General features: G+C 43.6%; 1 protein-coding gene across 2 annotated transcripts; it reads right to left on the bottom strand.

The window, feature by feature from the left end:
• Nucleotides 1–5,076: 5,076 nt before the first annotated feature.
• On the bottom strand, nucleotides 5,077–8,547 carry PIGC (phosphatidylinositol glycan anchor biosynthesis class C). Of its 2 annotated transcripts, none has more exons than XM_060774341.2 (3): nucleotides 8,462–8,547; nucleotides 6,665–6,766; nucleotides 5,077–6,201 (listed from the first exon to the last, which is right to left on the bottom strand). In XM_060774341.2, exon 3 carries the CDS (start codon nucleotides 6,082–6,084, stop codon nucleotides 5,191–5,193), a length of 894 nt encoding a protein of 297 aa, XP_060630324.2. In that variant the 5' UTR covers nucleotides 6,085–6,201; nucleotides 6,665–6,766; nucleotides 8,462–8,547; the 3' UTR covers nucleotides 5,077–5,190. The 2 variants fall into 2 exon arrangements, with proteins under 2 accessions (XP_060630324.2, XP_060630325.2); XM_060774342.2 differs by lacking the exon at nucleotides 8,462–8,547 and adding an exon at nucleotides 6,932–7,306.
• Between the last annotated feature and the right edge of the window lie 3,737 nt (nucleotides 8,548–12,284).

The following is a 12,284-nucleotide window of genomic DNA, read 5'->3' as shown; positions in this document are numbered from 1 at the left end:
ATGACCATTTAATTGGGAAAATGTATGAGTTTTTATTGGAAATGGAAATGGAAGACAAAATTAAGACTGTTGGTTAAATAACAACAACAACAAAATAATAAATGTTGGAAATGTTAAGTTCATGAAGGGTCTCATTACCATATGTGGTGGACCTGTAAAAAAGCCAAAGAATTCTGGAAGCAAATTCATGGGATAATCCAAGATATTCTTACAACAAGAATCAACTTCAAGCCAGAACTTACATCACTATGACTATTGGATGATCAAATAAAAAAGGAACGTGAGAAAAAACTGCGGTACATGTTAACAACAGCAAGAATTTTATATGCTCAAAAGTGGAAAACAACAGAGATACCAACTATAGGATACTGGACAGTCGAGATGTGGGAAATAACAGAAATGAACAAATTAACAATGTTGTTGAAAGATAAGTCAGTGGACACATTCTCAGAATAATGGAAACAATTTTATCAATATATATCAGAGGGAAAGAGAAAGACTTTACAGGCAGGTTTGGAGACATAAAATATTGGGACATTCACTTGTAAATGTTAAAACAAACAGAAGTAAACAATTTGCTGGATATAAAGTGGTAGAAAAATGTTACATTTATAGAGAACCCGACAAAAGAGAATCTGGAAATCCACTTTTATATATATGTCGGTAGAGTTATAGGTAGAAATATATCTTTGTTAAACAATTGTTGTCAAAGTATGTCTATGTTTATATAAGTATTGTTGCTTTGTGTGTGCACATGTGGTTTATTGTCAAAGCTTTTAATTAAAAATATTTGGAGGATTGGAGGGAAAAGAATTAAACAACGCTGTGCACAAGCAACAGTGCCTCATAGTGGTGATGGGGAAAATTAGTAGATAGCAATTAAGGAAGATTCTATGGGCAATAGTTCCCAACCTTTGGTCCTCTAGGTGTTTTGGACTTCAGTTCCCACAATTCTTAATAACTGGTAAAATGCCTGGGATTTCTGGGAGTTGAAGTCCAAAACACCTGGAAAACCAAAGGTTGGGAACCACTGTTCTAAGGTGACCTGAGCCCCTTTCCTCATATAGTTATCTATCTTGCAACTCACCCCCTCCCCCATGAGTTTTGTTTTTTTTGTCGTGTCAGGAGCGACTTGAGAAACTGCAAGTTGCTTCTGATGTGAGAGAATTAGCTGTCTGCAAGGCCGTCTGCCCAAAATCCTGCAAGGAAGACTCCAGCAATACATGGAGCAAGAGTTGCCAGATGTACAAGCTGGGCTTAGAAAAGGCAGAGGAACGAGAGACCAAATTGCCAAGAAGGAGCTGTGGGTGGTGACACCGACAGGGAGCTCTGTCGGTGGTGATGGCAACAGGGGCTGGTCCACGACGTCACAAAGAGTGGGAAACGACTGAATGAATGAACAACAAGGACATTGCCCAGGGGACGCCTGGATGTTTTGATGTTTTTACTATCCTTGTGGGAGGCTTCTCTCATGTCCCCGCATGAGGAGCTGGAGCTGATAGAGGGAGCTCATCCGCACTCTCCCCGGATTCGAATCTGCGACCTGTTAGTCTTCAGTCCTGCCAGCACAGGGGTTTAACCCACTACCCCACCAGGGGCTCATGAGCGATGTAGACTGATAATCCCAGGTTCACCCTATCTCTTCTTAATTTCCATTCTGCCCCTAAATTTTTCCACTCTCTTGCCCCCTAGGATCTAATCAAGTTAGGTCAGGTTCAGAATCTCTTTCATATCAGTAATGGAGTTCTCTTAATAAAGATTAAACTTTAACAGCTAATGGCTTTGCTCCATAAAATACTTTTTCAGCAGTAAGTTTACTCTATTATTATCTTCTTCCATTACACTTGTGCTGAAAGAGTTTTGGGGATACCTTAAACTGCCAAATACAAATGCATTCTAGAACAATCTCGACCTCCCTCGATGATGACCACACTGACTCTGTCATACATCAGACATATCATGAGATGTGACTTAGTAGTAAAGACAGTGCAGCTTGATAAAGTAGAAGGCAGTAGGGAAAAATGTGTTTTGGGTGATTAGCCTCAATCAAGGAAGCAACAGTCCTAAATCAATACTATTGATGCAGTCTAGAATTGCATTGATTTTTTAGCTGCCATGTCATAGTGTTGACTCCTGTTCAGCTTGTGATCTTCCATAAGTCCTAAATCCCTTTCACATGTACTGTTTCCAAGCCAGGTGTCACCCATCCAATATCTGTGCATTTCATTTTTATTGCTGAAGTGCAGTACTATACATGTTGGATTTGTTAATTTGGGCCCATCTTCCTAATCCGTTAAACTCATTTTGGATTTTGATACCATCACCTGGGGTGTTAGCTATCCCTCCCAATTTGGTGTCATCTGCACTGTCTTATAGTCTGGCATTGATAAAGATGTTGAGTAGCACTGGGCCCAGGACTTAACCCTGTGGCATCCCACTAGTCATTTCTCCCCAGGATGAGAAGTCATCAGCAAGCACCTTTGGGTTCAGTGAACCAACTTTCAATCTACCCAACAGTGGCATCGTCTAGCCCACATTTTATTAGCTTGTCTGTGAGAATGCCATGTGAATTGTCAACAATTACTTGGCAGTGATTGTTTGGGTCCTCTTTTCCTCCTTTTTGAAGAGGGGACATTTGTCTTCCTCTGGTCTGCTGAAACTTCTCTTTTTCTCCAGGAATTAAAGATGACTGCCAGTGGTTCTGAAATTGTGTTATCGAAGGCTTTCATGGCCAGATCACTGAGTTTTCTGGGCTGTATGGCCATGTTCCAGAAGCATTCTTTCCTGACGTTTCGCCCACATCTAGGGCAGGCATCCTCAGATGTTGGGAGGTTTGTTGGAAACTAGGCAAGTGAGATTTATATATCTGTGGAATGTCCAGGGTGGGAGAAAGAACTCTTGTCTACTTGAAGCAAGTGTGAATGTTGTAATAGGCCATTCAATGCTAATCAAGGTGGCCAATTGCAACATTCACACATGCCTCAAGCAGAACAGAACAGGAAAAGCCATTCCATTTATTTATTTCCAACATTTCTACCCAATCCTTCTCAACCCCTGGAAGGGGACTCAGGACGGCTTACAACAGCAGCAATTTGATGGCAACAACATACAACACGTTACGTACAACATTATACAAAAGATAAAACATTAGGTTAAAATACATTTAAAAGATTGTTATCATGTAGCCGAATCAAAATCTGATTTAGCAACCAACAACCCAGTCCAAAGCCTGTCATAGTCAAAATTCCAACATTATGATTACTGCCAAACCTACTGTCCAAAGGCCTAGTCCCAAAACCATGTTTTGAGCTTCTTTCTAAAAGAGAGGAGGGATGGAGCTGACCTAATCTCACTAGGGAGAGCATTCCACAGGCTGGGGGGGGCACCACCGAGAAGTCCCTGTCCCTCGTCCCCACCAAACGCACTTGTGAAGGGGGTGGGACCAAGAGCAGGGCCTCCCTGGACAATCAGAAATTCTGAGGCGGGACATAAAGGGAGATACATTCGGACAGGAAGCTGGGCCGGAACCGTACAGGGCTTTATAGGCCACGACCAGCACATTTGGAGGGGAATTCATTCATTCTTATCTGGATGGATAAATTCAAATTCTGTCGCTTCTGTTTTGATCACAGAGGCAGCTCAGAGTGTACTTTGGGAATGAGCCTGTCAGGCACATGAAGGAACAGGAATGGTGGCAGCAGGTCAGAAATAAATGGAAATGAAACCAGAGAATGGCAGGCTGCATAGTTTCCCTTCCTGTTCTGAAAAGCACAGTTTGAATTCATCCGTCCATCCAGATAATTCCTTGATCAGTTAACCTCCAAGAGAAGTGGCATGGTTTCCATTTCCGTTCCTGCATGCACCCAGTAGGTTCATTTCCACAGGAGACCCGAAGTGTACTGGATCCTCTCAGTGAGCAGCAGGGAGAACAAGAGAAGTGTGCTGCTTCTGCTTTATCTGACAGGATGAGGGGATACACCCCAATATGCTCCAGGAATTAGACCAATGGGTGCATAGAACAGTAGTGGTGGTGGCAGACTAAAGTCCAATGAAAGGAATAGCACTTTCCCCTCTGCCATGCTTGAGAGAGCAGAGGGAGCCTTTGCTTCTTCCAAGACCTCTAAGTGCAGATAAAAGTGGTCTGGGCAATTTTTGCCACAAAATTTTCAATAATAATAATAATAATAATAATAATACTTTATTTATACTCCACCACCATCAAATCATCCAGGCATCCCCTGGGCAACATCCTTGCAGACAGCCAATTCTCTCATACCAGAAGCAACTTGCAGTTTCTCAGGTTGCTCCTGACACGACAAAAACAAAAACAAAAAACTCCGCCATCTCCCCAAGGGGACTCGGGGCAGCTTACATGAGGTCAAGCACAACACACACCAGTAAAAACAAAACAGCAAGCAAATAAAACAGTACAATTAATATAACTCACATATAAACAATAACACAGAGAATTTAAAACCTTATGGCCAGGCTAGATGTAATAAATTAAAAAATTAAAATAAACACTGGGTGTGAACAGAGGTAGGATGTATCTAAGCAGGAGGATTTTAAAAGATAATGTAGGGAGACCAACCCAACGGGTAGTAAAGTGCTTCTGATGACAATTGCAGAGAATTAATCGAAGCAGGGCATTGCTTCCTTATTCAGGGAAGGCACACTGGAACAGCCATGGTTTCAGGCTCTTCCTAAAGACTGCCAATGTGGGGGCTTGTCTGATATCCTCGGAGAGTGAGTTCCAGAGTCGGGGAGCCACCAAAGAGAAGGCCCTCTCCCTCGTCCCCACCAATCGCGCCTGCAAAGGGGGCGGGAGCGAGAGCAGGGCCTCTCCAGATGATCGAAGAGATCACGTGGATTCATACACAGAAATACGGTCACGCAGGTAGACGGGTCCCAAACTGTTCAGGGCTTTGTAGGTAAGAACCTGCACCTTGAACTGGGACCGGAAAATGAACGGCAGCCAATGGAGTTCCTTCAACTCATACACAAGTGTAAAAAAAAATAAATCTAAAAACTATCCAAAAAATAAACTCACAAAAATTAAAAGAAGAGGCTCAGAAGAACAGCAAAACAAATTATTGAATCTTTATTGTCCCGCACTGTAACCAAAATGAAATACATTATGCTGCAATCTGAACATGATCAAGAACATAACCAAAAATGGACTGGCTTGGTCTACATGAGGAATTTGGAAAGATCTTCCTTGATTTCAGCTTCATCCCATGGCCCATGGATGTTATCTTTAAACAACTGCAGCCTAATAAGACAGTAAGGACATAAACATGAGATGGAGACCAGAAGGAGGGCAAAAAGAACAGTACCAACACTGGAGATGGTCAGCAGTCCCATCAAGGCGGACATAGCAAAGAGCAAGGTAATGACCATATAGCAATGTGGAGTCTGAGCTTTGAGCTTCTTTTGTAGCATAGGCCACAGGGCAAATATCTGGATAGCAAATGTCACCATGACAAAGGCATGGAAGGAACAGGGCAGCCGGGAGGCCAGACAGACAGAGGCAAAGATGGCCATATTGAGAGATAGTGTACTGGACACAATCGCAGCATTGGCTCCATAGTCATAAAAGATCAAGTGTCCTAGCAGCATAAGGGCAGACATAGCGTAAATTGTATCTGTGCTGATGGACTCTGTTAAAGTCTTCAGTACTGGAGAGAAGCCATAGGTGAAAGCCACAAATACCACAGCATTCTTCAGATCAGCCCACTGTGACTGGTCACTCTGACTTTTTCCTATTCCTGATTCAACGGCATCAAAGAGGACATAGCCGATTAGTGAAGAGATCAATCCAGCTCCAAACAACCACTGGGGAGCTAGCAGTCCCACATCCATGTACCACCAGATGACAACAAAGACACACACACTGCACAGCTGCTGGATCACCAGTCCAGATTCAAATACCACTGCCCAGTACTGGTATTTACGTGCATGGACATTTTTGCGTAGCTTCTCTAGAAAGCTTCGGTCCACATAGTTATCAGGAAATGGCTGCCTCTTGTATAACACTTTCTGCCAGCATTGTCTTCTGTTCTGTGCCATCTGGAGTCGCAGCATGCATCTGGCTAAATTACTGCCTTCAAGATCCACTTGCACTGGAATACCGTATTATGTCACAGAAGATGAAACCTGTATCGATATTTCTTGATGATTTTCCAGATTTTTAGCTGAAATCTAAAAGCAAGACAACATAATTAAACCAAGTTTTCCAAAATCCAGATACAAGTAGGCAGTCCCCTTATTCACATATCATCACTACCAATAAAAATGAAAAATTCAATTAGCTAATGGAAAACATGGTTCAGAAAATGGAAAAGTCAGTACCCTGGGTGATACCAGATTGATTGGTCAAATCAAAGGAGGTGTACTTATTTCCTTTTTTATTTTCTGTGTTTAAATTATTGTGATTTTACATTGCTTGATGTGCTTATTTATATTAGGTTTTTTTGCATTTTATATTTTTATTTTTTATATTTTATTGTCGTTGTATGTTGTTTATTTGCATTGCTGTATTGTTGGGCTTGGCCTCATGTAAGCCACTCCGAGTCCCCTTGGGGAGATGGTGGCAGGGTATAAATAATGTTTATTAATTAATTAATTTATTTATTTATTTATTATTATTATTATTATTACTTACCTCCAGAACTGAAGGCCTTGTCACTGCTGAAAAAAAAAAAGAGTCTACTGATGAGGCAAGGCAATCCAATTGTGAGCAGGAATTAATTCCCTTTTTGCTACCCTGCAAAAAAGCAGAAGATGTAAAAGAATATGAGATAAGGGAACTTTTCCACGGAAGCCCATGAAGGCTTTTTCCCTTGGCGCTTACAACTCTCTTCAAAGAACAGCAAGGAAGTGTGCAAGCAAGAGAACACAATTGTTTTCACATTTTCTATCTTGTTCTTACATTTTCCTTCCTGAGCACCATGATTAGCTGCTGGATCCATTTCATCTTGTTTCAGGCCTGGTTTGGCCACTTTTGTAGATGACCTACAGAGAGACCTAGCCATAATGTGTTCCTGTGGATTCTACTGGCTTTTGATAGCATTGACCATAGTATTCTTATGGACAGCCTCACTGAGCTGTGGAGGCATTGTTTTCCTCCAAGAATGGGCAACTTGGAAGCCCCTAAACAGACTCAGAAGTGGAGTGGGCAGATCAAAAGACAACATGGCAAAATGGCACTACCTAAAAGAATCCCACACCTTGTGTGACTGTGGAGCAGAACAGACAACTCCGCACCTGTGTGCTTGCCCACAATGCCCTGCCTCATTTACAGAGGAAGAATTGTTGGAGGCTACAGACAATGCCATTCCTGTTGCCCGTTTTTGGTCAAAAGATATTTAGCTGTCTGCGCTCCTTCTATTTTTATTGGTTCTATACTAATTTATGCAATGCTTTTGATACGAAATAAATAAATAAATAACAAGGTTAATTAGCACTGAGCAGCTGCAAAGTCAATCAGTGAGAGGCAGCCTGGCTGTTGTTAGCCTGGAGGCATCTTTTGTTTGGGGGGTATTAACTGGCACTTGATTGTAACCCAGTAACATTTATTTATTTATTTGTCATGTCAGGGCAACCAGTTAATTATATTACATTTCTAACAGAACAAAGCAAACAAACAAACAGACAAAGTACAACATTTGTGAGTTTGGTAGTTGATTAAATGTCCTTTGACCAGAATCTGGCCACTTGGAGTGCTTCCGGTGTTGCTGCAAGAAGGTCCTCCATTGTGCATGTGGCTGGGCTCAGGTTGCATTGCAGCAGGTAGTTAGTGGTTTGCTCCTCTCCACATACGCATATCGAGGATTCCACTTTGTAGCCCCATTTCTGAAGGTTGGCTCTGCATCTTGTGTTGCCAGAGCGCAGTCTGTTCAGCGCCTTCCAAGTCGCCCAGTCCTCTGTGTGCCCAGGGGGAAGTCTCTCATTTGGTATTAGCCATTGGTTGAGGTTCTGGGTTTGAGCCTGCCACTTTTGGACTCTCGCTTGCTGAGGTGTTCCAGCGAGTCGTATTTCATAGCGTTATTATTATTATTATTATTATTATTATTATTATTATTATTTAGTACTCCTACAACTCCCATAATTGCACAGCAAAAAGCAAATGTGTCAAAATACATTCATTCAAAATATAACTCTGATCATGAGGCCCTCGCTAAGGGCGATCAGGCTGCAGGCCCGCTTCCTCTTCACATTAAGAAGCCCCCTCCCCTCATTCCCGCGCTTTTGTGAGGCACTGTCTCAGAGGGCCTAGTGCGCGCGCGAGCCTTCTGCGCGCGCACCTCCTCCTCTCACGCATCGCGCCCTACGTCCTCCCGGCACGAGCCCCGTCTCTACGTCAGTCAAGGGCTGAGGGGGCGACACATCCCCTTTCCCCCTCCAGAGCTTCCTGTTAATAATCCCACTGCTGGAAGGGCTGGAAGGGCCCTGGCCTTACCTTCCTCTCAACTGACAGAGGCGGCCCACAGAAGAGAGGAAGGCGGGGATCTGGGCCGTCCCTTTTCCTCCCCTTCTTCCTCGTTGGTGACTTGCGCCCACTGCCGTTCCAAGTAAGAGACGCCTCAGGTTGGGTCCCTTTTCCCTTCACGTACATTGGACCTCATCCACAGAGCATCTGTCTCTTTAAATCCTGTGTCTGCCTCCGTCCCGCTGAATTCTGGGGCTTGTAGTTTAGGGAGGGGCCTTTAAGCCGCTCAGCCAGGCAGGTGCTGGGCCTCACTAAACTACAAACCCCAGAATTCTGCAGGAAGGAGGCGGCCATAGCATTTAAAGTGGATCCATGCTCTAGTTCAGAGTTTCTCAAACTTCTTCATCCCCTTTTAAAGGAAAGGTTTCTCATGGAGCCCCAAGAAATGTTTATATATTATACTAGCCGTCTCCTGGCACACATTGCTGTGGCCCAGTCTTTATATATGTGTTTTGTGTGTGCATATACTGTGCTGTCGCACGCTGGGCCTGTGCATCAGACTGTAGACAGGACATAAATTCTGTGTGCCCAATGGGACGCCGGGGCTGCCTCAGATTAAAGGTCCTTGGATTTCCTTAAAACAAAGTCTTTAGATTGCTTAAAAGTTCAACAAAGTTTATTTATTTGGGGTTCTTTTACCCCGCCCTTCTCACCCCGAAGGGGACTCAGGGCGGCTTACAAAAGCAAAGGCACAATTCGATGCCTGCATCATAAAACAACCATACACAAAATTACATCAATTCACAGTTGACAACAATTTATGCACTATAACCATAAAATCAATAAAATCAATAAAACCAAATACAAACCCAATTTCTCCTCTTACATGGTCAGCGTTCGTTAACTCATAGATCTAGTTTTACATTCCACTTCAACAATCCTGCTGGTCTTACTCGCCTGATTGTCTGATTTAATTGCCAGAGTGCCCAAAGGCCTGGTCCCATAACCAAGTCTTCACCCTCCTCCTGAAGGCGAGGAGGGATGATGATGCCCTAATTTCCCCCGGGAGTGAGTTCCACAGGTGAGGGGCCACCACTGAGAAGGCCCTGCTTTTCGTCCCCACCAGCCTCACTTGTGACAGTGGTGGGGTCGAGAGCAGGGCCTCCCCAGATGATCTCAGACTCCGGGGTGGGACGTAGAGGGAGATACGTTCGGACAGATACACTGGACCAGAACCGTATAGGGTTTTGTAGGTCAAAACCAGCACCTTGAATTGTGCTCGGAACTGAATCAGCAGCCAGTGGAGCTGGCACAGCAGGGGGGTGGTATGCTCCCTGTATGTCGCTCCGGTGAGCAATCTTTATTAATGAAAACAAACAGGCTGTTCAAGGAGCTCCACTGGCTGCCATTTATCTACCGAGCCCAGTTTAAGGTGCAGGTGCTTACCTACAAAGCCCTGAACGGTTTGGGACCAGCCTACCTGCGTGATCGCATCTCCGTCTACGAACCCACACGCTCTCTTCGTTCATCTGGAGAGGCCCTGCTCATGATTCCACCTGCGTCGCAAGCGTGTTTGGTAGGGACACGAAACAGGGCCTTTTCCGTGGTGGCCCCCCGACTCTGGAACACCCTCCCGAAAGATCTTAGACAGGCCCCTACATTGGCAGTCTTCAGAAAGAACTTGAAGACCTGGCTGTTCCGATGTGCCTTCCCCGAATAGGAAACCTCCAAGTCCCATAAGCACTTTATTAAAGTTAAAACCGTTGCACACCGCACACTGCACTTGCCCATAAGCCTCATATTCCACCTGTCACATCAGCACTTTTAACCCTTGTACCCTTACTCTGGCCCGGCCCAGTTTTATTGTGTCTTAGTGGATTGTTCATTGCTGTTGTTTAGTTTGCTTTAATTGTTTTTAATTTGCTTAGGTTTTGCATTGTTGTATTGTGTGTTGAGGCCTTGGCCTTTGTAAGCCGCATCGAGTCCTTCGGGAGATGTTAGCGGGGTACAAATAAAGTTTAATAATATTTTAAAGCTTTCTTAACAGTCTATTGGCTCTTGCAATCTTGTTCACTGGGAACAGGCACTATCTTCATAACTGTATACTAACTAATGGGGAAATCCTTAACTTCTAATCTGGGCAGTCTGTCTTTGCCTCTGTTGGTGTGGAGCCCCTACACCCGGTACCAACTGCGTCTGGCTTCCGCGAGCGACCCTTACCAAGCAGAGCTTTGTAGACTTCCAGGGGAAAAGAAGGAGTTCAGGTTTCAGTGATGGCTGGCTGAAGTCCTTCAGCAAAAGAGCTGTAAGGCTGCAAAATCCTCAGCCAAGCTATGGGGCCTTTTCTCCTTGGCCAAGCTGTAGAAGACGAAGCTTTCTACAGGAGTTCTTGGTTTTATGTCCTGTATGGAAAGCTTCTCTGTGTGTACTGACCCAAAAAGGCTCCTATTCCCTCCAAAAACCCAAAAAGGGGGCGGGACCAGGGAACCTAACTATAATTGACAGGTGGCTTGCCCTATGATTGCAGCCAAAAGAAGCCACCTATCTGCAGAGTCTCTGAAACTTAGGACTGCAACAGACATTCAGTACAAAGCAAACAAAATTGGAGCTCCTGGTACAGTTGTACCAGCACATATACTCATATATGTGTGTGTATATATTTGTGTGTGTGTGTGTGTGTGTTTGTGTGTGTGTGGTTTTGTGCATGCGTTGTAATGGGTTTTTTTTTTAATTTTTGGGCTTTTTAAGTCTCTTCCCTGTGTTTTTCAGTGTTTTTATGAGTCATAATCACTTGTTGGGCTGATAGGTGTATTGTGTCCAAATTTGGTGTCAATTCGTCCAGTGGTTTTTGAGTTATGTTAATCCCACAAACAAACATTACATTTTTTAAATATAGACTAGCCGTCCCCTGCCACGCGTTGCTGTGGCCCAGTCTGGTGATTTGGAAAATAATGAGAAGGTGTTGATTTCTAATATATGTAATGTATTTGTGCGTGTGGGTAAGCAGTATATATTGTTTCTTTGTCAGTGCTGATGTGGAGATGGTCTGGTTTGCCTACTTTGGAATAGGCAACATATAATTGTCCTTCTTTAGGGGTCCCTTTCAAATCTGATACTATATCTCTCTGTGTGTGAATCATATATATCTATGGCTGGATGGCTCTTTGTCAGGAGGGCTTTGATTACTTTTTCTTCCCCTGGTAAAGGGAGTTTGACTGGGTGGCCTGAAGTATTTTCTGTTGGTCATGGGGGTTCAGTGTGGGATGTTTGCCCCAATTCTCTCGTTCGTGAGGTTCAGAATGCTCTTTGATTGTAGGTGAACTATAAATCCCAGCAACTACAACTCCTAAATGTCATGGTCTATTCCCCCCAAACTCCATCTGTGTTCATATTTGGGCATATTGAATATCTGTGCCAAGTTCAATCCAGATTCATCATTGTGTGAGTCAACAGTGCTCTCTGGATGTAGGTGAACTACAACTCCCAAACTCAAGTTCAATGCCCACCAAACCCTTCCAGTATTTTCTGTTGGTCATGGGAGTTCGGTGTGCCAAGTTTGGTTCAATTCCATTGTTGATGGAGTTCAGAATGCTCTTTGATTGTAGGTGAACTATAAATCCCAGCAACTACAACTCCCAAACGACAAAATCATATTTTTTTGAATGATGGTCACTCCTTGTGTTGTGTGACATTTTGTTGCCAAATTTGGTGTGATTTCGTTCATTGTTTTTAAGGTACTCATTATGCACAGAACATTTATATATATATAGATAGTCTGCCCACCCCCCATCAGACTGTGAACTGGCCCTCAGTTTAAAAAGTGTGGACACCACTGCTTTACAGAATTTCCATG

The sequence above is a fragment of the Anolis sagrei genome, chromosome 4, assembly GCF_037176765.1.
Source record: "Anolis sagrei isolate rAnoSag1 chromosome 4, rAnoSag1.mat, whole genome shotgun sequence".
Classification (NCBI taxonomy): domain Eukaryota; kingdom Metazoa; phylum Chordata; class Lepidosauria; order Squamata; family Dactyloidae; genus Anolis; species Anolis sagrei.
The sequence above is the reverse complement of the archived record's forward strand: the minus strand, read 5'-3'. Positions and strand labels throughout refer to the sequence as shown.

What these genes read in the sequence shown, in the direction of transcription:
- PIGC (XM_060774341.2), bottom strand. Translation starts at nt 6,084, where the DNA reads ATGCTGCGACTCCAGATGGCACAGAACAGAAGACAATGCTGGCAGAAA.